Source organism: Scheffersomyces stipitis, chromosome 7, assembly GCF_000209165.1.
Source record: "Scheffersomyces stipitis CBS 6054 chromosome 7, complete sequence".
NCBI lineage: Eukaryota > Fungi > Ascomycota > Pichiomycetes > Serinales > Debaryomycetaceae > Scheffersomyces > Scheffersomyces stipitis.
In genome coordinates, this window is record NC_009047.1 from 935,581 (window position 1) to 962,335 (window position 26,755).

The following is a 26,755-nucleotide window of genomic DNA, read 5'->3' on the forward strand; positions in this document are numbered from 1 at the left end:
TTCTCTCATCTTTATCTCCTTCGATACAATTCGCTCGCTATGACCTCTACGGTGCCGTTTTCGGTAGTGCTGCAGAACAAGTTCATGGGCTTTGCCGATGGGAACATCATCAAGTGGTTCCCCACATTAAACTTACTCGCGGTGTCTATGAACAAGATGTCTATATGGGTATATCGCTTGAATGGAGAACGGATCTACTCCGTTAACAACAAATCGCCTATCAATTCAATTGGTTTCATCCGCAACGGAGCGTACTTCTGTTTAGGTGGACTCGATGGTCTCATCAAAATCCACGACTCCAACAATGGGCAATTGATTAAAGTTCTTGCGAAGACTTTTGTTGACATAAAGTTGGTGGATTGGAGTCGTCACGAAATCACGTTTGATGGCAAATTCGACAACTTATTTCAAATTGATATCCTCAACAGCATGCCAAAACTTAATAGCACAGACGAGGTATTGTCCACAGTAATGGAGGACACGTCGCCGACTTTGAATTACTTGGTTGTTGTAGACTCTACCTGTGTGTCCATAATCTTCAACAACTTCTTGACCATAGACGAAATCTCATTCCCCCAAACAAAACCAGTTTTCTTGCGACATCTCGACAGCGACGACCTCTTCAACCAATACTTTTTGACGAAATCTGGTGACTCTTTACAACTACTAAGACTAAGAAATACCCTAGGTGAAGATCATGTGTATCGAAAGTATTTCGTAAACATCATTCTGAAGTTGTGCAAACTTATGGGAATCATAGACTACATTCACGATCAATTGGCTCTTATTCAAGCAGAAATCAAACCACTCTTCGTGACATTGGACAGATACTTGTCGAATTTAAAGGACTCCTTGGGTGATGATACCACCAAGGAAGATCTTATAGACTATTTCGTCCAGGTTCTCTTGACTAATTTGATTCCCGAGCTGACCAAGGACTTCTGGTTGAATCAATTTGGTGAAAGAGGGTTCAAACGAATCTTGAAGTTGGGTAACTCAACCTATGACTCTGCCAAAGAGATTCTCTTCAGCCAATTGATAGCTTCAGTAGAACGTATGATCGTTATACTTAACGAAATCAGCGGTCTCAGCCAGTGGTTAAAGGATTCAGAATGTAAATACCATTTTGGATTGGATCCTGAATCAATTGCACTCGTTCTTGATAAAGCAAAGGAGTTGCTCCGGATTCTGTACCGATTTATTTGGGACATCAATGAAGAAAAAACTTCATTCAACACGTTCATGGAATGGGTGAAAATAGAACTCATAGATAAGCTTGCCAAGGAGGATGATATGGAAGGGTTTCTAGACTTGCATGAATGTTTCGTTATCAAAGAGTCTAAGATCATGAACTATATTGAGTATGGATTGTTCGAAAGTAGAACATGGAAGTACCTTAACCTAGACCTTTCTACCAACGAAATCTTGAACTGTTCAAAGAATTACCCCAATGATATTTTCAACTCTTTTGACGAGTTGAAGAAATCCTTCAGAGACGGAGTAGAGATAAAGTTAAGCGAGTTCATTAGACAAAGCTTCTATTTTGATACCAACATATGCCCCTTGGATGTGCCCCTTGGCGTCGACGTGTATGATTCTAATACAAAACTAACTCATCTCAACAATGATGCGGGCCTATTTTCCACATTTGATGAAATTAAGTCTCGCCTTTTTCTCGTTGGCTTTTCGTTCAAAGACCCTCTAGAAAAGGTTACGAAATCTATTTATATGGATACAAAGATTATTGGCTACGATTTCAGAAGTAATCAGGATCTTGTTCTACTTTTGGGCACGAAGAGTGACTATGAGGTGTGTTCTATTAACTTACGTGAAGTTTTAGATCGGATAGAAGAGAATATCGAATTTAATAGCATAAAGAAGGTGTCAGTCCTCCATCAAAATTTACTCAGCTTGAAGGATCCCAAGCTTTTACGTGTTAATCAGGACGAAAATTCGTCGTATGCATGTGTATTGGATTCTAATAGGCAAAATTACGTGGTGCTTGGTTTGGGGAGCTGAGTAGAAGGAATGGCAGATTCCAATATCGAAGTTTCGTTTTCGAAATAATTTTGCATCCAGCTCATTCTATATTCTTCAATATTCTCGTTCTTGCTGTTGCTTGTTTGATAGAACTGCTTCATCACATATTCGCGAAAAAGTTTTCTAATGTTGTGGTCGTTAGGGATTAGTTTCTTCTGTCGTAAATAATGACGTATAACTGGTGCTAGATTGTCCTTTTCGTGATTATGCTTTTTTATCATGTATTTATAGAATTTGTCGTTAATGTTATACTCGGGTTTATGGGATACAGAAGGTCTGTGGATAGCAAACTCGTAGAGCTGGCGAAGGTCATCTTCAGCAATTGGACGTAGTGACTTGAAAACATTTCTGATGGAAGCTACTTTCTTTTTCAATAACTTGTTCCGTTCACGAGGATGAATGGGAAGAGCGACCTTATTCGTAGGATAAAATACTTCCAAGGGTGGAATTTTGACATCAAATACGGCTTGGTTTTTGAAAAGAAACTTGTGTAGCTCTTGAACGTTTTTCAACACTTGTGGAATTGAATCGTCTTGATCTACATCAGAGTATTTTCGAATCATAGTCAAAGCTGGTGACTGATTGTCTCTTTTGGACTTCAAGCCAAAATGCTTGACAACTGAAACTTCTTCATTCTTTTCCGCTCTTTGTTTCTCCCTGTATGCTTCTAAATATTTGGGGTCACTGGTTATTTCATCTATAGCATGGACTTGGGGCCAGTGATTTTCAAGTTCTTTGTAATCAATAGTGAGAAATTTATCCTTCCAGCTCTGAGACGAAGCTGGCAATTTGTAAATAAGATCTAAGAGATCGTGAACACGACTATACTTTTCCTCGACGAGAATGTCGTCAAGTAGAGTCATATAATTGTGAAACTTTGTAGAACTAAATCTGGGACTATATGGATTAATGGTTGTGAATTTATGCTTGGACAAGTCCATAAGGCGAGATATCATTGCCCTCGAGAGAGGAAGTTTATAGACTCGTCGACATAGTTGTCTGTAGTGAGCAGGGAGGTATGGTTGCCTATATGTCATATCATGTAAGAAATTGTAGTTGTAGTGTGAGCAGTAGAAGAGTGTAGAGAGAAAGTTGTAGATACAATTTTAATTTTTCAGTCTTCGCGAAACCCTACTTACCTGGTGTAGTTTGATTCTCCAGATACAGAAATTTTTGGTCAAAAATTCACTCAATTCTATGACAACCTTTGTTGAGAGAAGGGATTGCCCATTGAAGGTGTTAAGATGATAAGTTATTAGACTCTGGGAATAAAATCTTTGGATTAGTGGGAACTCAGAAATGATATATTGGAAGTTTTGTTCCAAATTTAACTAAAATATAACCATGAATTTCAAAATTTACTTGAATATTGCCAAGCACAATGAAGTAAGAGAATAATAAGGTAAAGAATACATTATAATTGAAATATACTTCTCTAATATAAAATTGTCACTAAGTTTAAGATTTTGATGTCTAACAAATGGCTGCGAAATGTTGTCGCAATTATGCTAGCTTAAAACTACAAGACAAAGAAACCGGTATTGGCCATTAGATGCCTTTGGAAGTATTGATCAATCCTCTAGACAAGTAATTGCAAACACATCAACTTTAATGTCTACTTTTAATCCCATAGTGAGCATTGGTTAACTAATTCAAATCTTCACTATTAACTCTGGCCGGTATTCACAAAACGAAAAGTGCGTGTTCCCCAGAATTTCTTGATTTTACGATTCTTCGATTCTACAATTTTACAATATAACTCTTTTAGACACGTTTTCTTTCACAACTTCAATCAGCACAAAATTGGTTGCCATGCTGACTCCATCAGATGAATCTATAACTACTTCAGCTACAGCTTCGGACAACCCTTTGCTCCAGAAGCTTGGAGCCGATCAGTTCCGAGCAAGTGTCCGTTTTTATGAGGCAGACCAGAAACTCACAGAAACTGACAGAGAGCAGATCGCCGAGGATCTCAAGTCAATTCTCTTGAAAACAAATTTTGTAGGCTATGGTTCATCAATTGTGGGGTTCTTGCTTCCTACAGCCTACTACCGCTTCAAGGGAATCAAAATCCAGCCCATTGCAGCTCCTGGAATGAAACCATATACTCCATTGGTACAAAGGCCGTTTCTTTCCTTCTTGATGGGACTCACAACTCTTTTGGTAGCAAATCAACAAGCTGCTAAGTACCAGTTTCAACAGAAACTCAATAGTTACAGAGACACTTATACAGAGTCCAACCAGGCCGATGCTTGGAAAGCTATGGATTACCACCAGTCTGGACTTTTCTACTTGTACTACTTAAGGACAGCAAAAGACCCTAGTTTTATCATCAAAGACCCCCGTACTTACTCCAAGGAGCAACAGCACCAGGTCAGAGTTGTTCCTCCGAGAGAAAACAGGTCCCATTTCCTGGAATCGCTAGGCTTGGGCCACAGAAAGAGCGAAGATCATGCTAGCAATGAGCCACATGTTTTGTCTCAATGGGACAAGATACGTGTAGCCAATGGGTTTGAGATAGCACCTGTGGAATCTACGCCTGAGAAAGAGGTAGACTCTGATATCAGTGGAGATTCTGATGTTAGTGATGTTGTACAAGATGAGACTAGGAATGCACCAGTTTCGTCATGGGAGAGAATCCGTAAGGGAAGTAAGTGAGACCATTTTTTACGAATGTTTAAATGTAAATAGATCATATAAGTAAATATAAAGCTATTCATAGGGCTACGTGTATACTTGGATTGAATAGGTAGCTTCTGAATGTAGCTGTTAAGAGTAGTGGTATAAAGATGAAAAATCATGTGATCTGGATCACGCACATTACCACGAAAACATACAGTGAGTTGTCAAGATATGTGGAATATTTCAGAATACAGAACCACCACTATTCGATTCTGGAGCATCAGGGAGCATTTTCTTTCACAATACCCATCTTGACTCGTCTTCATATTCACAAATATATTAGACATGGACGCGTTTGCTGACTCAGGCGAGTTGTACACGATTCGCAATCAATTTTACACCAATCAACATCATAAGGTGAGATCTTATTCCTTGAACCAGTTTTCACCAGAAAACCAATTGAAAGCGTTGGAGTACCAAATTAGATCGATTATTGCTTTAGAAGATGATGCATCTTCTGTTATCGACGATGGAAAAGCGCGTTTTCCTGGCAACGAAGGTTTGTTCCAGTTGCTCAGTGCTTGGAACGACTTGAAGTCATTTGGCACTGATGACTCCACTTATTTTGATGATGTCAAGACTGCCACCTATGAATTGCAAGCAGTTTTGACGACTCTCTATGTGGTCAAGTTGGACAAAGACATTGATCAAGCCATCACATTCTTGACGTCCTACATCGACAACACCAATACTCTCAACAAGTACAACGAAATTGAACCATTCTTGATTTTGATCCAGTTGCATTTGGTCAAGGGTAATTTCGCGGCTGCCAACAAAATATTTGTCAACTTCGCCAACTTCCCGGATTCGTCCAGAGACAACATCATCTACCAGGTGATGGAATCATGGATAGAGGCTATCAAGGGAGAATCGGACAACATCAATCGTTCGTATTCTCTTTACGATGAATTGTTGTCTTCTGACTTTGACGACGATCCTCAGGGCAAGTTCAAGCTCTTGAACGTATTGTTTGTATTAACAATTCAATTGAAACACTACCCTGAAGCACAAGAGCTCTTGCTCCAAATAAAAGCATTGAACCAGAAACCCAACGCTGACTTTATAGCTAACCAGATCACGTTTGATTACTTGGTCAACGGAGGTGCTAACGTAGACGGGTTGTTGAACGAGTTGAAATCTCTTGACATTACCCATCCACTTGTAGTTGACTTAGAAGAGAAGACGACTGTGTTTAATGACATCGTGGCCAAGTACCAAGTGGAAGCATAAAGAAAATGTACAGCAGTCGTGAGAGGACAAAGTATATTGAAATAGATGAAAAGTATATATAACAGAAAAACGCAGAAGTAGCATACATTATTTCTTAGCTTATGAAATACTGTTGTAGTGTCTTACTTATTTTGCACAATATCTTTTTAAGAGTAAATATCCACTATTTAAAACCAAATAGAACTAATAAATTGATGTATCCTCACATTGCGGATATATATACGTTGAATTAATTTGAAATTAACTTATATGTGTTTACAATACAACTCATAAATAATGTATTATGATCTCAAACAATACTAACTAACCTTCGATCTTGACCACCTCACCTTCTTCGTCCAACTGCAAGCCTTCTGCCAACAATCTCTTTTCGATTTCCTTCAATTCATTCTCCTTTTCCAAAAGCTCCAATCTTTGGTTGATCAACTCCTGGTGGACTCTTTCTTCGAACTTCTTCAATCTTTCTTCCTCAAGCTTGATCTGTTCCTCCTTCAACAAATAGTTGGACTCTGGATCTGCCTTCTCGTCACTAGGCTTGGACGAGTCTTCGCTGCTAGGACTGCCTACGTACTCGAATTTCTTGCCTGAAAGAGCTTCTGTTCTGTAGTTTTCGTAGATCTGGTCGTGGGTCAACTCCTTGAACTCATTCAAGTGCGTGATCAACAATACGTTCTTCAAGATGGTGAAGTCGTTGATGTCTGGGTTCTCCACGTTTATGGGCTGGGAAAACTTAGGATTTAATATCCGGAGCTTGAGCAAGTCATCATCTTCATTTGGGCTTTCCTGGTACTCGTTGGCTCCAATAACAGCAAAAGGCACAAGCGAGTTCAAGTACTTGTTGTACTCAACAATCTCGTCATCGATGTAGTCCTGCTCGTATTCGTACTCGTTGAACTTGTAGAAGTTGATGCCATAGTTGGTCAAGTCCTCCAAGATCAACTCCTTGTTGAGCTTCAATTCGGAGGGTGTCAAGGAGTCAGCCTTGGCAATTACAGGGATGATGTTGACCAAGTTGTTCACGTGCAACATGAACTTGACGTCGATCTCAGAAAGGCCATGACCCGTAGCGTTGATCATGTAGATCAACACATGAATTCTGCCATCTTTGAACCGAGGATTACGCTTGACGCGTGACTCCTCCAACAACACCTCGTCGTATTGATGTCTTATAAAGTCAACGACGACTTTGAAGTCTTCGTCACAGTTGATCAGATTGGCAAAGTTGGGTGTGTCAATGATATTCAACAGGATCTTGTGGCCTTCGTTGTCTTCCAATTCGACGTTCTCGTGTCTCAATGTCAACTTCTTGGTGAATGGATCTTGGTTCACAGTCAGAGACGTGGGCACAATGGAGTTTCCACCACAGAGGGTGTTTATCAAGGTAGACCGGCCCAGGCCGCTTTCGCCCACAATCATGACCGAAAAGTTGATCGACTTCTTCAACGTTTTTCTTTTCCGCAACGCTGACGACGACGCGTTGTTGTCGACTGAGTAGTTGTAGTTAGACATTGGAGAGACTGGGTAATAATGTGAAACGATAATAATATCAATGAGCAGAAGTGACTATATCTGTAGCAATATAGTATATCAAGTTTATAACAAATATGGACAAATGTGAATACAGTCCAATGTCAAAGATTTAAATAATGTAAATATTGAAAAATGAAACTTTTCAAAAATCAATAAGTTCAGTACCAAAATTTCAATTTCTCAATATTGAATAATTTTTCAAAGTTCTCAATTCTTCCCTGCTGCAACACTCTTGTATCGATGGCTTCGTCAACAATTGAACAATATCCTGACGGTATGAACAAGAGCAGTAACTTTACAGCCTCTTAGTATTGGCTAACGTGCTTGTTGTGAAATTCACCCTGAGGACACGACTCGAAAACTAGCACAAGAATCACAAACGACAAACACGTATAAAAGAGCCTCAACTGCACAGTGCAACCCAATTGAGATAGACGTAGACAGGAGACCGATAGGGAAACTACACGATAGTAGACGTGAAGAGCTACAGCAGCCAGCCGAATTTTGAAGTATACAGCAGAGAACTACGGGGACAGTAACACATAGAACCAACACAGTAACTTACCAAATGAAATAAAGAAGTAGTAAGAGCATCATATAGAACTACCATAAAGACACCTCGTAGAATGCCATTAGTCGGAGTGCAGAAATAGCGTAGATGGCTAGACACTCCACCAACTAGACTATCACTGTGAGAATGTATAGACAGTAGATAGAGCCAGTATACAGATATACTCTTTGCACCTAGCCAGTGTACAGACTAATAACTTTGGCCAGTATATATAGGGCGGAATGCCTCAAGAATTCCGCTCCAATTCCGCAACTACTCCACCACCACGATATCAGTGGATAATACTTTCTCAGAAATCGCTACTTGCTCCGGCAATCTTCAGTATTCAGCAATCTTCAATCTATTATGGTGATCTCTACCAGGGTGTCTATCCAATGGCCGCCTGAAGAGGCCGAGGAACTCTCACATACGATGGCCTTCACTTCTCCACAGGGCCATTATGTCGATATCCGAATCTTGAAAACTCATTATCCCTATGTCCAGCACAAGAACCAGCCGTTTTTCGACGAGGTCTTCCAATGGTGTTTGTGTGGAACAGAGCAGCCTATAGAAGGAACAAACAAGATCAGGTTTATCAACGAGATTGATAGCCAGGCAATTGCCAAGTCTGTACGTAGTGGAAAATACGTAGCTCCTGGTGAAGACATTGGTGATTTTTCAGCCATTGAAGGTTCACACGACAGAAAAGAAGTAGGATCTATGGTCAACCCAGCTACCGGGAGGGTTCAGGATTATATAGAGATCTGGAGGTCGTTGGATCCATTGCGGTCTACCCCTACCGAGGAAGTTAGAGAGCCTGCTGAATCCGAGCCCGAGTCGATCACAGGGTTTTCGCTCGAAATCAAGGACAACTCTAGATACCTAGGGAAGCTCATTCGCCTAGGCTTCTGGATCCAGGGAATAGTGTACGATAAGCAATCTGAAAATATCCATGTAATTCGCAGCCATTTCAACCTGGCTGTTGCTGAATGGCAGAACCAGATCGAATATGGTCAAATTGACCAGTTCCCATTGACATTTGCCGGTGAAGTAGGCGACAAGGTACTGGTCTCTTCATCTTTCTCCTGGAGCTGTGTAGAGAGAGAGAAATGAACATACGTATTAGTCAGAATATACTCTTTCTCACAATCAATTTGAGAAATACAAAATATATTCTACGAACTGCTTACGAGTATTTACATATATACGTTCACAATGCTATTAGATATAAACAATAAGATATAAGCATCTAGACATAGTTAATACTAGAGGGATATAAGATATAGGAATAGGATATTTATCGTTGACAGTATCATTAGTGGGCCAGGCTATGGTCGCATTATTGCCACACACCTCCCGATTGGGCAGTCGAGCTCAGGGACACACCGAAAAATTGAACAAACCTCAAGTGATAATAAATGCATCGAAAGTTAGAAAATAGAGGGTCTGAATCTGTCGACTTTTTCTGTCTGTCATCTCCAACCAATCACGAAATATCAGTAGCAAAATGAACGGAGAAAGCTGGTATGTAAATTTCAGATCCTTTGCTATCTCAAAACGGAAGAGATCAGAGTTTTCTTACAGTTAACGGAACTGGGAGTAGATGAAGATAAGAAGTATATGGAAGCCATGCGGAGAAGTTCAGAAGAATGGATCACCAAATAAATTGAAGGCCATGATGAATATAATACTGCAAATTGTTATTGTCTAAATTCCATTAATCAATCACAGATCTGGTATTGTACCACAGCTTGATCTATCAGTCTATATGATCTTCGATGATCTAACTATTTATCTCATTATCTATTTCTATCATATCATGGCTGCATAGCGTTTTATATCCTCGAATCATTTCATATCGTTCTTCCATATATTCTATGGATCTTATATCTATCTTCGTTGTCTTTTCGAAGTCGTACAAATACTAACTAGAACGTCAGGTTATTTATTCTTGCGGTGATAATCAACGCCATCAACTTGTTTTCACAAGTTTTCTTCACCATCATGTACTCCGACTTGGAGTGTGACTACATCAACCCAATTGAGTTGTGTAACAAGTTGAATCCATGGTTCATTCCTGAATCCGGTTTGCATGCCTTCATCACTACTTTGTTCTTGGTCAATGGCTACTGGTTCCCCTTCTTGTTGAACCTCCCCTTGTTGGCCTACAACGTCAACAAGTTCCTCAACAAGAACCATCTCTTGGATGCTACCGAGATTTTCAGAACCTTGTCCAAGCACAAGAAGGAGTCTTTCATCAAGTTGGGTTTCCACTTGTTGTTGTTCTTCTTCTACTTGTACAGAATGATCATGGCATTGGTTTCCGACGATGCCTAGAAACGGATGTAGTTTCTAGGAACATTGCAAATCTGGTACGACCTTTCTTGTAGCTGAAAGTTAGATGATTGAAGATTGTAAACTATTAAGACATCGAAACTTCTAGGGCTACGTAAGATTTTGAGTTGTAAAGTCATGAAAGTTTGCAATGCCCTTGTTGTCTAATTGCTTAATGATTAAATCATTGTTGTGTCCCATCCTTGTTGAACGTTTCTGTTTACGTACATAATGTAGTTAATTAGTTAATTGTTAATTATTATAATATTTGTTCTATTGTCGTTATCTATAATAGTTCCTTGTCGAGGTCAACAAGCTTCTGGTTTACAATCTGAAGTTTACGTAGGACTCCAGCAGAAGGATTCACAATCGACGATGCACGGCTCAACGCAACTGTAACCTGTTGGCTCAACGACAGCTTTGCATCCTCTGTAGTATTGCCTATCTGTTGCAACGACTTCATTTCGGTTTCGACCATTTGAACTTCGGCATGTCTATCCTTGTCTCGATTATATTGACTTCTTAATGTGTTTAATTTGGTACCCACATCAACATGATTCTGTTTCAACGTGTATATCCTTTGTCGGTATTCGTTTTTCAACTTCTGAACCTCGTTGATTCTTGTAGTGATATCGTTTATAGCGGAATGAACATCCATAAGATAGTCTAGCTGATGGACAAGATGTGCCTTGAAGTCTTCCTGAACAACTTGTTCTCTAATTACTTCTGAGGCAGTTTCTTCCGGTTCGTACTCTTTGACTAAATGTCTAAGTACATCGATTGTGTGAATCTTGACGCGTTTGTCTTTGTTTTCTTCATCTCTCAATCTCTCAACATCAATATTCATTGGTTTCTGACGTTCGTTCCGCCTCTTTCTCGATAACGGAATAGGCGCTACTCTTTCCCTCACTCGTGATGGTACTCTTTCAATTCTACTCTCAGGGCCAGTTTCAGTGCTCTCGACCCTAGACTTGGATTTTGCTTTTCTTGACTTATTTCCATTTGATTTTGTATTGTCGCTTGTTGTTGTCCTGTCACTTGATTTTGATTTTCTTAATGTCTTTCCATTCGATACTTTATTCCTTTCTTGCGATTCTCTCAACTCATTCTGTCGCTTCTTCACATTATCTCGAATTTTTCTGATCCTTGTATGTGGTTCTTCTACAATTTCTGCTTCTTCTGGCGAATCTACACCTCCAAGAAACTGCTTGAGTCTCGACTTCTGTCGCAACGTTCGTGCAGCTAGCGATCGGAATGCATACTCTATCTTCTCGTCTTCACTGGACTCTTCTTTCTCGTTGTCGCTGACCATTTCTTTGTAGCTTATTCTCCTTGTCTTTCTTAAACTCTCTCTTCGAAACGACGTTTCAGCTGAAGAATCGTGCTCGTTGTTCTCTATTGTATCTTTCTGAGCAGCCTCAGTAGTGCTATTCAAATTGTTCTTAGGCTTGTCCACTTTTCGTGGACGACCTACATTGACTCTTGCTCTCTTTTTTGGTCTTCCACGTCCACTGTTTGTTTTATCAGTTGCACTTTTTCTTACCGAAACATCGCTGTTCGTTACCTGGAGACTTTCATCCTGATTATGATTTCCTGTGTACTCAATTTCGTCATAGATAGACTGGTTGATCAAATGAGACGGAGTTAACAACTCCCCAGCCTCCTCAGAGTGAAGGGCCACAGAATGAACCAGTTTGTTCTGAGGTTGAGACTCTTCTTGCTCTCCCCTATCTTGAGGTACTGGTGTAGTAGTCTTAGAATTAGCATTGTCCAAATCTGCTTTTCCAATTGCCGAAACTTTTCGATTTCGAAGTCTGGGAAGACTTTCGATGTTATCCCAATGGTTCAATGCAGACTTAAGACTGTCCGTGAGACGTCGTTTCTTACTTGGTTTGTCTGAAGTGGATTGTTTGTTTAGCACGAAGAAATCATCCACTAGAACATTTCGTTTTCTTAAAAGGTGTTAGTACTTCGATCCTGAAATCATCTCGGAAATCGTAATTATCATTGGTTGTTTCAATTAATTAGTATCGGAATAGAAGTTGATCAAATACTATGTTGATAGCATAGCACATAAAGAAAAGGTATGCTTTCGTACTCATGATCTCTTATAAAGTAGATCCTATTTCAAATGGAGCCAATCGACCATTTGATTTCAATAAAGATATAATTCTTGTTGTCTTAACTCGCATATGAAATCATTCCAGAAACTCTAGGTATATGAGATATATGAGCTTATTCTTTCGATTTTCCTCAATTTTCCAATCAAAACACTTACCCCGATCCTCGGACACGGGACTTCTTACGAGAAACTCTATCATCGACCGCCATTGCGTTTGCGGAAAAGAAGCAGTTGCAAACTAACAATTCAATATTAGAGTTTATATGTTTTGATTTGGATACGACTATGTACAGGAATGATTGCAAAATTCTGAAGCTGTTCTTAGAGTATAATAGAGAAGAAACATGGGACGCCAAAAGGAAAGGCTATCAGTCGTTCATTGGCAACAAGATAGACTTCGAAGTGTTGTACAAAAGAGGACATTGTTCTTCTGAACTTGTGGGGAGAGAGTATATTGAATCATTCTGTATGTATTGAAGCATCATAATGCGAGTCTGGAGCAAGTGATTTATGTGATTCAATATTCTATATCAAAAGGAATCCCCTTGTATGCGACCTATTCCAAGATTCTGAACAGATTATCTCGCATGTATAAGTGATGCTTCCTGTATTTTTAGTTTCTGGAATGAATATGCTGGTATTATATACTACTAGACACTAATAGACATATGTGTAGTTTTGAAAAATAGGATTTTATATTAATATTAATACTATACAAAATATCACTACCTTTTCAGAACACCCGTCAAAGACAAGATGTTCAGGGCAGCAATTCAGCAGAACCAACTGCTAAACCGCTCATTTATTGTTGAGAGAAGTGTTCCAACAAGATGTTTCTTTCATCAGAGTCAGCACCCCAGTTCTTGACGACAACACAAGAGGCACCAACGACCTTTCTGGCGTTACCTTCTCTGTCCAATTGACAGAGACCAGCCCATTCACCCAACAACTTGGCGTCAGAGACCTTGATCAATGGGATCTTTTCTTCTGGCTCGTTACACAAAGCTTCAACCAACTTGATGATGGATTCTTCGGTGACAGAGTCACAGAGAACACACAATTGAGCTTCTCTTCTAGAAAGAGCCTTGGAAGCTTCTCTCAAACCTCTGGCCAAACCGTCGTGGACCAAAGAGGTTCTCAAGACGACCTTCAAGGCATCTTCGATGGAGATGGAGCCGGCTTCGGTTTGTTCAACGGCAACTTCTTCGACAATTTGTTCTTGTTCAACGTCAGACATTTTAGTATAATAGACTTCTTCGACAGGTATGGAATCTGCTCAGTACCGTTTAAAATTATCAACAAGAGTAGTTCACTCTTTGTAGAGGTTTCTAAAATTTTCAGCCAGTAGGTATGAAGAGGTCGTGCGATGGCAAACCAATTTTTCAGTGCCTTACTTTTTTGAACATATGGCGCGACTAGGGCTTGAACCCTAGTATCACATAAAAGCATGTGATTTAACTCTATACTATATATTGGTTCATTGCTGGGGCAATAATCGCTACCCTTAACGAGTGGTTCCTGAACTTTGCCTGCGGGATGCAACCCTTGCGGCGGTTTTGCGGATGCTACCAGGAAAATAACCGTTTTCCACTGGCTGGCAGTAGTAATAAACGTAGGCTTCTGTAATTTTTCACTCATCGCTTGAATTTTCCAGATATGTCGAGCATTGAGAGTTGACTATGGAATAACTGGAATGAAAAAGGACGATTGACTATTAGAATACTATGCATGATACTATAGCAATAATAGACACCATACCACTACCACAGTAGAAATGCGTTTACCAAGTTTTTACTTCTATACTTCATGATATCTAGTTTCGTGCTATTAGTACATCTATGCAGAAGATCGAACGGTAGATTAATAAATTAACAGTAAAAGCAACCAAAGTATATAAGAACAAGCTATTTAGACAGTTGATTTTGAATAGAATTAAAACGACTACAGGCTTGTCATCCAGGCAAGAGCCAAAGCAGAATACATGCAGCTATAAGAACATGGCAATAAGCTTCGGTAGCAACCTCGTCAACTTCGTTAATACGAATTGTTATAGCTAAATTACAACTCCATCTCGTCGGCTCCGAAAGGATTGTGGTCATCATCATCTGAAGAGTCTACAATGACATCTTCGTTATCGGAAGCTAGAGCTCGGAGATTAGAACTAGAGTTGGGTCCTCCTCCGACAATACCACCATTGGAACTAGACGACTTTAAGGTGGTTGAGGAGCCCAAATTGCTTGAGTCATGTGGGTCATTGTTGTCGTAATCGTCGTCATCGTCTTCAAAATCTACGTCGAAGAAATCTTCATCAGAGCCTGTGATCTTCTGGTAGATCAACTTCGCTTCACTGATGTTACCATCATAGCTCAACTCTGCAGAAGGCATGTTGGAGAAAAGAATGTCATTTTCAGCATCCGCTACGTTCTTCAAGACGACATTGTCTTCAGCTGTGGCATGGAAGATGTTAGACAAATCGGGATTGGCATATGTCTTCTGCACATATCCTACTTTACAGACTATTTCCAACTTTTCCTTAGGCACAAAGTTTTGTAAGGATTCGCCCAACTTGAACGAGTTGACAAATACTGGAGTACCCTGTGCGCTGAGAACAAAGTCCTGGTCATCAAAGGCACCTTCTAAGTCAGCATTGGCTTCACGTAACAAAGAGGCTTCCATTTTCTCGTAGGCGCTTTCCAAATCCTGTTTGGCACGATTCAAGTCCTGTTCACTTGTGTGACTGAACCAGATGGACTGACCCTCGGGACAAACACCGGTATTACCGTTTTGAATGATGACCTGGACGCTCTGTTCGTTGTTAGTAGGAAGCGAATGTGGAGGAAAGACCACAATTGCTGAAGAGTCCTGTTCTGCCATCCATTCCTTGCAATCCCTTCTGACTACAGTGATCAAACGAGTTATGCTGAATTGCTTGAGATTCTCGGTGACTTCATTATAATTGGATTGCAAGAACTTGGGCACTTGGGTAGGCGAAATGACTAACTTTTCGTTAATCTTTACATGACTACCGTCGTTGAATTTGGCGATCTTCAGTCTGGGGTCATAATCTACAAGGGATGTGTTCAACTTGTAAGTTGTTCCAGCGACAGCAGCACTACGACAGAAACCTTGGGAAATTTCTCCTGGTCCTCCGTACTTTGATACCATTACTGGGAAGCTACCATAGACATCGAAAGAGACCAAGAAGCGCTTGATTTTGGCCATGGCTTCTCTGGTCTCGGTGCCTTCATTGATACACAAGCCGATGGAGTACACCAACTCATTGATCTGTGGAAGCTCGAGGTTGAATTGCTTGACCAAGAAGTCTTGGACTTTGACCTTGCCGTTATCTACTAAGATCTTCTTCTTCACAGGATCCTTGTTGTCCGTGAGAATGAACTTGAGGAACTTCATTAAGTTCCGCTTGGTAATTAGCGACAACGACTTGTCGGTGAAGATGTCTTCTTTCGAAGTCTGAGTAGTGATTTTCTGGGAGAAATCGTCGTTTTCAAAGACGTGGAAGTTACTCAAGCTCTGGAACTCAAGATACTTGTACACACGAGATTTGATCAACAATGCCAACAAATCCGACTTGCAAAACATGACCTTGGGACTGAGGTCGATGCCGTAGTCTTTGGAGTTGAACTTGTTGGTCGACTTACCACCAGGAATGTAGATCTGGGCATCTTGGAAATGCTGGAGACGACCCAGATTCACTTCCATACACCACTTCTTCAACTGGTCGATGGTCAATGTCGACGACGAGTCTCCATAGTAGTTCTTGTTGTCGATATGAAGCACCTGGACACCTTGCCACGACAAAGAGGCAGCAAGGATCGACTCTACTAGGCCCGTTCCCATGATTAAAACATCACACTGGTCGATTTTCAACGAAGGTTCCTGTGGCTTTTCCAAGCCGGCCAAATGGGGAATCACCAGAGGGGTGTACGAGACGCTGGGTCTTCTTTCAGCCATAGATTTGCGTCTCTCAGTTCGAGACATCATTGTGATGGTGAGTATGGGGTGTTATATGGATATGGGAGATATGAAAGTAATTGTGAAATGAATAAAAGTAATCCTTATCGATTGTATGTTGATAAGAATTGAATGATGAGAATGGTGTTATGAATTGCTCGTGAATTCTGTAGTGATTGCAAGGATTTCTGTAGTCTGTTGTATTTGTAATGACAATTCAGTGATAATTAGTAATAGAAATCTGTTGGTGTCGATGAAGCCGGCAAGAACTCCAGCTACGAATACAAGAATCTGTTATGAGTAATAGCCTGTTATGGGTTGTGTTTCGTAAGACTTGTGAATTGTGCTGTGCGATTGAACTACAATTGCCCACGACTCTGGGGTAAAGCAATTGTGGAGTAAACTTGGAAACACAATGAATGCGAGTAGAACCAGATGAAGCAAGAAGTGTCTGGACTCGGTGGGTGTTGAAATTGATAGCTACAGCAGACAGACACAAGCGGCTCGTTGCTGTTCTTAGATGGTTGTCCGAATGACTATCAAAATTTTCTAGATATGACTACGGTGACTGCCTGTGGATAAGACACGGTCTGGAATTGAGTGTTTGGTGCAGCAGGGGCAAGCTAGCAGTGGAGATAAATGGTTTGGGATACGATCGAGTGGCGGGGCGAGGAATCTGAAGAGAAAAGATGAAGAATAAGAAGAATGCTGGTAAGAAACGAAAGTCCAGCGATTTCCAGAATCCACACCGAAAGCCTATTATTATTAAATTAGTGATTGTGGGCTCCGCAGAAAGAAAATTTTTTCGTGGCGCGTGGAACATACCGGATAAGCGTGGATTGATAGGGTGGAGCATGGAGATAGGAGAGTAAGACTGGGCCAGTACTCTTCTGAACGAAGCATATAGGAGACCGAATTGACCTCGAGAATGACTACAAGAGCAAGAACTGTGCGATGTGATTTGCTCGGTGAAAAAAGAGAATTTCCGACCAGAGTACTGATGGAATTACGGAGTCCTCTGGCAATTATGACTCTATTACGCATACGCTAAATGCCTACAGCTTTGCGACAACGGAACAATGGCACAAGTGCCAGTAGCAGTTGTATGGCAGTTTACGGCAGTTATATGACAGCTTTTGACAGCTTTTGACAGCTACACAGCAATTTCTAGCCAGATATAGAGCAGCTATATAGGAGGTTCGGGCTTGGAGTTGGTCAGATAGAGCCAGATAGAGCCAGAGCCAGACAGAGCTATCTACAATTTTGTACCAAATGTCTGTCCATCCCCTGCCCATTGTAGCCTAGACCATTTACTCCACCTCTTCTGAATCTACCAGTTCATGCCGTCTCATGATCACACATTTCAGCTTGCAATCGCTAATTCTTTCTCTCTTCCACTCGCTAATAGCCTTCTTTGTAGATTTTGATCTCAGTAATAGCTAATTCTCAGATCCTGTCTCACTAAAAGTTTGGGTGTTTCTCGTAGTCTTCTTAGCGTGCAATTCCAGCCTCCTAGCTATCATTCCAACCACTATCTCTTCACCCAACGCACCTTTCCTCTTCCATTCACATGACTTCATCGCTTCCTAACCAACCGAGTTCTGCACTCCGAACGTTTCTTGGTCCATGCAGTTCTTGACTCATATAGTGGAGCTGAAACGAGGGGTATCCTGAATCTGACAGCTGTGCTTCGAACCACGAACCGACTACTCTCTACTCTTTGCTTCTGCTGTCAACTTCAATGAAACTACCCCTACAACTGCTACAATTTTACTCTTCGTCACGTGAGAGCAATTCTTTATCTTGCAAGACAGACTGGGTAACGACACCTGGTTTGCCCCAGTTCCCTCCTCGATATCTCTTGCTTCTGTACTACGGTTCCCTCGGGTTTCGCCAGTATCGTTTTACTTTCGTAGCTCTCGTAGACCACCAACTTCCTTAGCTAAATCTTTTGAGCTGAATCTCTTATCTACATATGTAAACTTTCAAAAGTCTCTCAAATTCATATCCGATCTTGCATTTCTGACAGATCTGGACGCGACAACTCAACTAATAGAGGAAGAGAGGAAACCACCTCAGAGAAAAGGAGATTTAGTATCTTGAACTGAGTTTTATAAATTACAGGTTATACCCTTACTTTATTATCCTGCACACATATACCATATAATCAAGTATAGATCCTGCACAATTCAATTCACCTTTCAAAAAACGGACTTGACCCTCATTATCAGGACTATGTTATCATGTTTGTGTCACGTGATATTTCCCAAAGTTATATAGTGACACTTTGCAATCACCGGGACTAGACTCCCACCTTTCAGCGAAGTACGTGTACGTCTGAGATAGACTCTAAAACCCTTAATTTGTTGCAAGAAATGGCTTCCAAATTTGTCGTTGACATCTTGGTCAGACTTCCTTACTAAAATTCTTGGGAAAGTATTCCTTCCCGTTTCTTCCCCTTGGGAATAGCAAATACCAGCTAAGGAAAGCAAAGAAGAGCAATCCAGATGTACCGATTGTTTGAACTCATCAGCGCTCCAGACTGTCCTTCGGCAACCCCTTGTCGTCAAAAAGTTGTTGCTGCTGGGTTCTGCCTTAATGGTCCGATTCGAGAATTTCACGTGACCCAAACGTATAATGTTGACTGTAGAGCTTTCAAATTCAACGATGAGGTTTGCTGGTCGTTTTCTTCGATATTCTGACTGAAATCTAGTGAAGTTGATGTCGTCATCAGGTTTGTCTAAGCCGAAAGCTTCGCTTCTACTTGCATGGCAAGTCCAGAATAAACACTGTCTTGTAATTGGATCTGGGGAAGTAGCCTTATCGAGAATTAACCATTTACTCAGAGCAGATGCAAAAGTCACAGTAGTGGCTGGGAAAGACGACAAGAAAGTGCATAAGGATATTTTTGAGTTAGACCAACAAGAAAAGCTCCATAAATTCATTCGTAGAGACTATCTCACGTCAGACTTGACTCTCTATGAGAATATCCATCTTAACATTGGGGACTTGGACAATATTGAGCCAACCAATTACGAGCAGATACAGAACCAGGTGTGCAATGAAGTGTTTGCTGTAGTTTGCTGCTGTATAGACGATTATGAATTGTCAACAAAAATCTATTATCAATGTAAATATTTGCGATTACCGGTGAATATTGCTGACAAGCCCCAGCTCTGTGACTTCTATTTCGGGTCTATGATTAACCAAGATAACTTGCAAATCATGGTGCTGACCAATGGGAAGTCTCCTCGATTATCCAAGCTCATAAAAGACAATATTGCAAAAGAGTTCGTCGGAATCGACCTCAACATGGCTGTAGAAAACTTGGGTATGGTTCGTACAAGACTACGTGAGCAGATTGTCATAGACGATGACTTGGTCAGTATTGATACGAGAATGACGTGGATCAAAAACTTGACTGACATGTTCAGTCTAAAGCAATGGAGTGAGTTAGAGTTGATTCCACCAAGTTCCGCGCCCCCGTTCGATAACAGACACAAGTATGTTGACAATATTATAAAGTTCTTTCCTGATTATCCTCCTGCGGACTTTGACGAGTTCAAGAAAGTTGTTTGCACTTTGGAGGAGCAGAATTGAAGCATTATGACGTAAATTTATAGGATACCCTTAGTTTCGTGCAAATTTAACACTGCCATGGACGTTAAGATCTATAGTGGGCTTACATGGTCACTGAGAGTCCAAAAACTTTTAATGTATTATGACTGCATTGTCTCATGAATTAATATATATAGAATTAATACTACAACTTGACCGATTTAGGATTCAAATCCTCATGGACAAACACCTTATTTCCACCACCACCTACGTATTCTCCAACAATGTGGCCGTCTCCTCGAAGCTGGTACTGGTAGCTCATCAACCCTTCCAAGCCTACTGGACCTCTGGCATGGATCTTGTTGGTGCTGATCCCAACTTCGGTTCCGAAACCGTATCTGAAGCCATCGGCAAATCTTGTGGAAGCGTTCCAGTACACACCGGCAGAGTCCACACCCTTCATGAATTTATTAGCTTTGGCTTCGTTCTGGGTGATGATACTGTCTGTGTGTTTGGACGAATGAGTGTTTATGTGCTGAACAGCAGCGTCTACGTCGTCCACTAAAGCTACGGTGATGTCAAACGACAAGTACTCCTTATCAAAAGCGTCTTCGGCAGCATCCTGGATGTACTCAGAAGTCTGCGCTAAGATCTTTTTTACTTCTGGTGTGACATGAACAGTGACTTTAGCATCAAGAAGAGCTTGTACTAGACTTTTAATGTCTTCTTCGCTAATGTTCCTATGAAGCAACAATTGTTCTACAGCGTTGCAACCAGCTGGATAATTTGTTTTGGAGTCCACTACTATTCTCTTGGCCTTCTGCAAGTCGAATTCGTCGTCTACGTAGATGGAGCAGATCCCGTCAGCATGGCCCAAGACTGGGATCTTGGTGTTGTCCTTGATGTTTCGAACCAAAGCGTTGGAGCCTCTGGGAATAACCAAGTCGATGTATCTGTCCTGCAGCAAAAGATCACCTACTTCCTCGCGAGACTCGATCAACTGCACAGCCTTTGCTGGGACATCTGTGGAAGAAGCCAACGTCTCATTTACAATCTCCAGCATAACCTTGAACGTCTGATACGACTCCTTTCCACCCTTGAGAATAGCAGAATTGCCCAGTTTGATGGCAAGAGCAGCGATATTTGCAATTACTTCAGGACGTGACTCAAATATAATCAAAAGAACACCGATAGGAGCCGTGATACGATACAAATTCAAACCTTCATCAAGCTTTCTTGCTAATGTCACCTGACCTACAGGATCGTCTAGAGCAGCAACGTCAAGGATTCCCAGTAACATGGCATCGAACTTGTCAGCATTGGAGAGATCCAATCTCTTGACAAGCGAAGCAGAAAGGTTGTGGTCTCTGGCATTCTGCATGTCTATCTTATTTGCATCCAAGATTCTCAGCTTCTGGCTCTGTAAGCCATCATGGATAGCTTTAAGAGCGGCAGACCTCTGTTCGTTGGATAAAGTTTTCAAGATGGCAAAGGCGGCATTCCCGTCCTTGGCAATGGTTTCAGCAGCACTGGTCATGGGAAATGGTACGTTAATGGTGTAAAAAAGAAGTTGAGGTGATGATTAATCTGATGACTCAGGTGAAAAATGTTATATGGGGACGGTTTATGCAGGATATAAGAATTAGACAATACCAAAATGAATCATCTTAGATGGTTACAGACCAATATAAAAATCACTAAAACAGCAATAAGACCATTCAGTACAGCAATTGCCAATTGTGAAAATCGTACAAAACTTCTGACACTTTCAATTTTCAATATATTTAAGTGATTCAGTATCGAAATCTCCACCTAATACAAAAATATACGAGGTGTCAACTATAAGCAAAAAACTTATATACAGGTCTGATACGTTAGTGGTTTTGAAGGGTCCATCCATTTTGAAGAAATTTTTCTATTCATCTTTTCTGAAAAAGACATACAACTACTTTCGTCCAGTCGGATCACAGCTATAGAACTACCAAGTTGTAGATGCTGAGTCGTGACACAGAAATTGTGCATATCTGATTTCCATTAGATCTGGTGTATGCTATGCAGGATCATGGCCAGTTTGAACAGGTTGGTATATTCCCGTGAATTTCGAGAATGTCAGGATTAAAGCAGAAATCTGAATCATTCATCCTTCTGCTAGTGAGTCCATCTACTTTTAACCATCATACTAGAATACTTCTCCAGAGTCACTGTACTCTTATATTCGTGTATATCCTGTACATACATGTGGTGACGTTGTCACGTGATCGAGGTGATCTAGCAAATCTACAAATATAACTATTTATAAAAATCAAGCTAGCAATTCCTTCCTTTCAGACATCGAAAGCCAGCGAACACGAAAGTTTCGCAGTGCCAAAAGAACTCTCCAAAGCTATAATCAGCATTGGTTGACGTGGCCGACTTCCAGCCTCATTCGACAGACAATTGTTGCTATTATTAAAACCATTGTGAACTTGCTAGCTTGTAAAGTATAAAAATGTCTTATAACCAACCGAATAGCGGTGGCAATTCACAGCAGAATCCTTTTGCCGACAATCTCATCGACTTGGACCAAGGGTCCAGTAGCGGAAATGCTGTAGATAACCCTTATGGTGAATTGAGCGGACAGACAGAGTACCATTCCAATTACTACAGCAATGAGAACTATGATAGCAATCAAAGCTATGAATACAACAACAGAAACAACGTGAATAGTTCGAATCGTAATGGTAACCGAGTCACAAACGACACTCACAATCCTTTTGACGATGATTTCATCATTTCTGACGATGAGTACGACCATGATGCTACAACAGAGACTGGTATAGGAGGTAGCTCAGCCTCAGGATATAGACATGGTAGTACAGGCCGTCGTCAGGTGCCGCTTCTCAACACTGCTAATCCAGCTTCCAAGCAGAAAAATGGTTTTTTTGGCGCCTCCCGGAAGAACCAGGAGTATATCGGGATGAATGGGAACGAGTTTGGTGATTCGAGCCAGCACAGCGATTTCGATATCCGGCGTATTTTCAAGCGTGTCAAAGCCAAGCTTCCGGGTTCTTCTCCAGCATCAAAGGCTGATGGTGCTAGCCATAAAGGCCCCCGTCAGATCCATGTGATGGACCATTCGGCCAACTCACACTATGGCTATTTTGGAAACCATATCTCTACGACCAAGTACAACTTCGCTACATTCATACCGAAGTTCTTGTTTGAGCAATTCAGCAAGTACGCGAACTTGTTCTTTCTCTTTACATCGATTATCCAGCAAGTTCCCAACGTTTCTCCGACTAACAGGTACACAACAATTGGGACATTGACTGTAGTTTTGCTTGTTTCTGCCATCAAAGAAATCTCTGAAGATATCAAGAGAGCTAATGCGGACAAGGAGTTGAACAATACGAAAGTTTTGGTGCTAGACTCGCAGACTGGTTCGTTTGCGTTGAAGAAGTGGATTCAAGTTCAAGTAGGTGACATTGTAAGAGTAGATAATGAGCAGCCTTTCCCAGCCGATTTGCTTCTTTTGAGCTCTTCAGAACCCGAAGGCTTGTGCTACATTGAAACAGCAAACTTGGATGGTGAAACCAACTTGAAAATCAAACAGGCTCTTGAAAACACAGCGTATCTTGTAAATCCACGTGACTTGGTCAGCGATATGTCCAAGTCTGAGATCATGTCTGAGCCTCCTAACTCGTCATTATACACCTATGAAGGTAATTTGAAGAACTTTGGATCCAACGGAGACATCCCCTTATCGCCCGAACAGTTGTTGTTGAGAGGTGCCACGTTGAGAAACACCCAGTGGATTCATGGGGTTGTAGTCTTCACAGGACACGAGACCAAGTTGATGCGTAATGCCACGGCGACACCTATCAAGCGAACTGATGTTGAGAGAATCATCAACTTGCAGATCGTAGCACTTTTTTGCATTTTGATCTTCTTAGCCTTGGTTTCGTCTATAGGCAATGTAGTCAAGATCCAAGTCAATAGTTCTAGCTTGAGCTATTTATATTTGGAAGGGGTCAGTCGCGCCAGATTGTTTTTCCAGGGTCTTTTGACGTACTGGATCTTGTTCTCGAACTTGGTTCCGATCTCATTGTTTGTCACAGTAGAAATCATCAAGTACTACCAAGCCTTTATGATAGGTAGTGATCTTGACATGTACTTCCCGGACACAGACACTCCTACAGGGGTGAGAACATCGTCTTTGGTAGAAGAGTTGGGTCAGATTGACTACATTTTCAGTGACAAAACAGGTACATTGACAAGAAACATAATGGAATTCAAGAGTTGCACCATTGGAGGCAGATGTTACATTGACGAAATCCCCGAAGATGGACAGGCTCAAGTGATAGATGGAATCGAGATAGGCTACCATACCTACGATCAGATGCAAAGAGAGTTGTTAGACACCTCTCTGCAGCATTCCGCCATCATTAATGAGTTCTTCACTCTCTTAAGTACCTGTCATACTGTAATTCCAGAAGTAGACGATACTACTGGACACATCAAGTACCAGGCAGCTTCCCCAGATGAAGGTGCGTTGGTTCAGGGTGCGGCTGATTTGGGTTATAAGTTTATAATTCGTAGACCCAAGGGCGTAACCATTGAGAATACTATCACGCTGGTGAAGTCTGAGTATGAGTTGTTGAACATTTGTGAGTTCAACTCTACCAGAAAGAGAATGTCGGCTATTTTTAGATGTCCAGATGGTATCATCAGACTATTCTGCAAAGGTGCTGACACTGTCATCTTGGAAAGATTGTCTCAAGATGAACCTCAGCCATTTGTAGATGCTACTTTACGTCATTTGGAAGATTTCGCAGCTGAAGGGTTAAGAACGCTCTGTATAGCTTCTAGAATTGTCTCAGACGAGGAGTACCAGAATTGGGCTAGCCAGTATTATGAAGCTTCTACCTCTTTAGACGATAGAAGTGGCAAGTTAGACGCAGTTGCTGAGTTGATAGAGACTGGTTTATTTTTGTTGGGTGCCACGGCTATCGAAGACAAGCTCCAGGATGGTGTACCAGAGACTATAAGCACGTTACAGACTGCTGGGATCAAGATCTGGGTCTTGACTGGTGACAGGCAGGAAACTGCCATCAACATTGGTATGTCATGTAAGCTTTTGAGTGAAGATATGAACTTGTTGATTATCAATGAGGAAACTAAGAGCGACACCAGACTAAACTTGCAAGAGAAGTTGACTGCTATCCAAGACCATCAGTTCGAAATGGATGAAGGAGCCTTGGAATCCTCTTTGGCTTTGATTATCGATGGTCACTCGTTGGCATTTGCGTTAGAGCTGGATTTGGAAGACTTGTTCATAGACCTTGGTTCCCGTTGTAAAGCAGTCATCTGTTGTCGTGTGTCGCCGTTACAGAAAGCTTTGGTGGTTAAGATGGTCAAGAGAAAGAAGAAACAGTCTTTATTATTGGCTATTGGAGATGGTGCTAACGATGTTTCTATGATCCAGGCTGCTCACGTTGGTGTAGGAATCAGTGGTATGGAAGGTATGCAGGCTGCTAGAAGTGCTGATATCTCTATTGGTCAGTTCAAGTTTTTGAAGAAGTTGTTGTTGGTTCATGGTTCATGGTCATACCAACGTATTTCCAACGCTATCTTATACTCGTTCTATAAGAACATCACTTTGTACATGACTCAGTTCTGGTTTGTTTTCACTAATGGTTTCTCGGGACAATCTCTTATTGAGTCTTGGACGTTAACCTTCTACAACGTTTTCTTCACTGTATTCCCGCCTTTCGTGTTGGGTGTGTTTGACCAGTTTGTCAGTGCTAGATTGTTGGATAAGTATCCTCAATTGTACCAGTTAGGAGTACAGAGAAAGTTTTTCAATGTGACTATCTTCTGGGGCTGGATCATTAATGGGTTCTACCACTCCGCCCTCATTTTCTTGTGTTCTTTCTTCATCTATAGATTTGGAAATGTGCTTCCTACTGGTTTGATTGCTGATAACTGGACTTGGGGTACGGCTGTATTCACCACTTGTACCTTAACTTCTTTGGGTAAGGCAGCACTAGTAGTGACAATGTGGACCAAGTTCACGTTAATCGCCATTCCTGGCTCGTTTTTGTTCTGGTTGGCCTTCTTCCCAGCTTATGCAAGCATTGCTCCAAACATCAATGTTTCTCAGGAGTATAGAGGTGTTTTGCGGGCGACTTACCCTACCATAGTGTTCTGGTCGATGGTGTTTGGTTTAGCTTGTCTTTGTTTGCTTCGTGACTTGGCTTGGAAGTACTACAAGCGAAGCTACACTCCCGAGAGCTACCACTATGTTCAAGAAATTCAGAAATACAACATCCAGGACTACAGACCTAGAATGGAACAGTTCCAGAAGGCTATTAGAAAGGTCAGACAGGTACAAAGAATCAAGAAGCAAAGAGGATTTGCCTTTTCACAAGTGGAAAACCAAGATCAAGAGAAGATTGTCAGATTGTACGATACCACCAAGAAGAGAGGTGTTTTTGGTGAGTTGTCAGAGAGCTAAGACTGATATATAGATTAAAAGCATAGGATATTTAAAATCAGAATTGTAGATAAAAAATGTACGTAATTTTGTATAGAAGTTAAGAGTAATACAAAACATATGGCGTATTTGTATATATTAATAAATATTAATAAGTAATTGTATTTCTCTTCTATCTTCGCAAAATCTTAATGGCTGCGAAATCGGTATACTTATTGTTTGCTCACATACGCACTTACGTAATCTCAAATCAGATACCAAA

General features: G+C 41.0%; 14 protein-coding genes across 14 annotated transcripts; 8 read left to right on the forward strand and 6 right to left on the reverse strand. All coding sequences in view use genetic code 12, as the record gives it.

The window, feature by feature from the left end:
- Positions 1 to 39: 39 nt before the first annotated feature.
- PICST_50092 (predicted protein) lies at positions 40 to 2,019 on the forward strand (the record flags this gene model as incomplete). The annotated part of the gene is made up of 1 exon (XM_001386153.1): positions 40 to 2,019. One exon carries the CDS (start codon positions 40 to 42, stop codon positions 2,017 to 2,019), a length of 1,980 nt encoding a protein of 659 aa, XP_001386190.2.
- On the reverse strand, positions 1,992 to 3,077 carry PICST_63481 (predicted protein; the record flags this gene model as incomplete). The annotated part of the gene is made up of 1 exon (XM_001386331.1): positions 1,992 to 3,077. One exon carries the CDS (start codon positions 3,075 to 3,077, stop codon positions 1,992 to 1,994), a length of 1,086 nt encoding a protein of 361 aa, XP_001386368.1.
- A 775-nt stretch (positions 3,078 to 3,852) lies between these two features.
- Positions 3,853 to 4,551, forward strand: PICST_63700 (predicted protein; the record flags this gene model as incomplete). The annotated part of the gene is made up of 1 exon (XM_001386154.1): positions 3,853 to 4,551. A coding segment is annotated over one exon (699 nt), but the record flags the coding sequence as incomplete, so codon positions are not given.
- Positions 4,552 to 5,007: 456 nt separating this feature from the next.
- PICST_63174 (predicted protein) lies at positions 5,008 to 5,952 on the forward strand (the record flags this gene model as incomplete). The annotated part of the gene is made up of 1 exon (XM_001386155.1): positions 5,008 to 5,952. The coding sequence occupies one exon, from the start codon at positions 5,008 to 5,010 to the stop codon at positions 5,950 to 5,952; it is 945 nt and encodes a 314-aa protein (XP_001386192.1).
- A 312-nt stretch (positions 5,953 to 6,264) lies between these two features.
- PICST_19189 (cell division/GTP binding protein) lies at positions 6,265 to 7,449 on the reverse strand (the record flags this gene model as incomplete). Its single annotated transcript, XM_001386332.1, is given in 2 exon segments — positions 6,265 to 6,497; positions 6,513 to 7,449. Coding segments are annotated over 2 exon segments (1,170 nt in total), but the record flags the coding sequence as incomplete, so codon positions are not given.
- Positions 7,450 to 8,398: 949 nt separating this feature from the next.
- PICST_49396 (predicted protein) lies at positions 8,399 to 9,145 on the forward strand (the record flags this gene model as incomplete). The annotated part of the gene is made up of 1 exon (XM_001386156.1): positions 8,399 to 9,145. The coding sequence occupies one exon, from the start codon at positions 8,399 to 8,401 to the stop codon at positions 9,143 to 9,145; it is 747 nt and encodes a 248-aa protein (XP_001386193.2).
- Positions 9,146 to 9,505: 360 nt separating this feature from the next.
- PICST_85407 (predicted protein) lies at positions 9,506 to 10,654 on the forward strand. The gene is made up of 2 exons (XM_001386157.1): positions 9,506 to 9,556; positions 9,973 to 10,654. Exons 1-2 carry the CDS (start codon positions 9,540 to 9,542, stop codon positions 10,367 to 10,369), a joined length of 414 nt encoding a protein of 137 aa, XP_001386194.1. The 5' UTR covers positions 9,506 to 9,539; the 3' UTR covers positions 10,370 to 10,654.
- On the reverse strand, positions 10,653 to 12,697 carry PICST_33555 (predicted protein; the record flags this gene model as incomplete). The annotated part of the gene is made up of 2 exons (XM_001386333.1): positions 10,653 to 12,318; positions 12,645 to 12,697. The coding sequence occupies 2 exons, from the start codon at positions 12,695 to 12,697 to the stop codon at positions 10,653 to 10,655; spliced, it is 1,719 nt and encodes a 572-aa protein (XP_001386370.2).
- A 471-nt stretch (positions 12,698 to 13,168) lies between these two features.
- Positions 13,169 to 13,759, reverse strand: PICST_91009 (40S ribosomal protein S12). The gene has a single exon (XM_001386334.1). The coding sequence runs from the start codon at positions 13,723 to 13,725 to the stop codon at positions 13,291 to 13,293; it is 435 nt and encodes a 144-aa protein (XP_001386371.1). The 5' UTR covers positions 13,726 to 13,759; the 3' UTR covers positions 13,169 to 13,290.
- A 578-nt stretch (positions 13,760 to 14,337) lies between these two features.
- Positions 14,338 to 17,149, reverse strand: PICST_85246 (predicted protein). The gene is made up of 2 exons (XM_001386335.1): positions 14,681 to 17,149; positions 14,338 to 14,635 (listed from the first exon to the last, which is right to left on the reverse strand). Exons 1-2 carry the CDS (start codon positions 16,488 to 16,490, stop codon positions 14,547 to 14,549), a joined length of 1,899 nt encoding a protein of 632 aa, XP_001386372.2. The 5' UTR covers positions 16,491 to 17,149; the 3' UTR covers positions 14,338 to 14,546.
- Positions 17,150 to 19,181: 2,032 nt separating this feature from the next.
- On the forward strand, positions 19,182 to 20,060 carry MET8 (Protein involved in the expression of PAPS reductase and sulfite reductase. Also executes last 2 steps in the biosynthesis of sirohaem; the record flags this gene model as incomplete). The annotated part of the gene is made up of 1 exon (XM_001386158.1): positions 19,182 to 20,060. One exon carries the CDS (start codon positions 19,182 to 19,184, stop codon positions 20,058 to 20,060), a length of 879 nt encoding a protein of 292 aa, XP_001386195.2.
- A 121-nt stretch (positions 20,061 to 20,181) lies between these two features.
- PICST_90997 (predicted protein) lies at positions 20,182 to 21,555 on the reverse strand (the record flags this gene model as incomplete). The annotated part of the gene is made up of 1 exon (XM_001386336.1): positions 20,182 to 21,555. One exon carries the CDS (start codon positions 21,553 to 21,555, stop codon positions 20,224 to 20,226), a length of 1,332 nt encoding a protein of 443 aa, XP_001386373.2.
- Positions 21,556 to 22,506: 951 nt separating this feature from the next.
- Positions 22,507 to 22,993, forward strand: PICST_33560 (predicted protein; the record flags this gene model as incomplete). Its single annotated transcript, XM_001386159.1, has 1 exon — positions 22,507 to 22,993. A coding segment is annotated over one exon (487 nt), but the record flags the coding sequence as incomplete, so codon positions are not given.
- Positions 22,994 to 23,124: 131 nt separating this feature from the next.
- Positions 23,125 to 26,514, forward strand: DRS2 (membrane-spanning Ca-ATPase (P- type); the record flags this gene model as incomplete). The annotated part of the gene is made up of 1 exon (XM_001386160.1): positions 23,125 to 26,514. The coding sequence occupies one exon, from the start codon at positions 23,125 to 23,127 to the stop codon at positions 26,512 to 26,514; it is 3,390 nt and encodes a 1,129-aa protein (XP_001386197.2).
- Between the last annotated feature and the right edge of the window lie 241 nt (positions 26,515 to 26,755).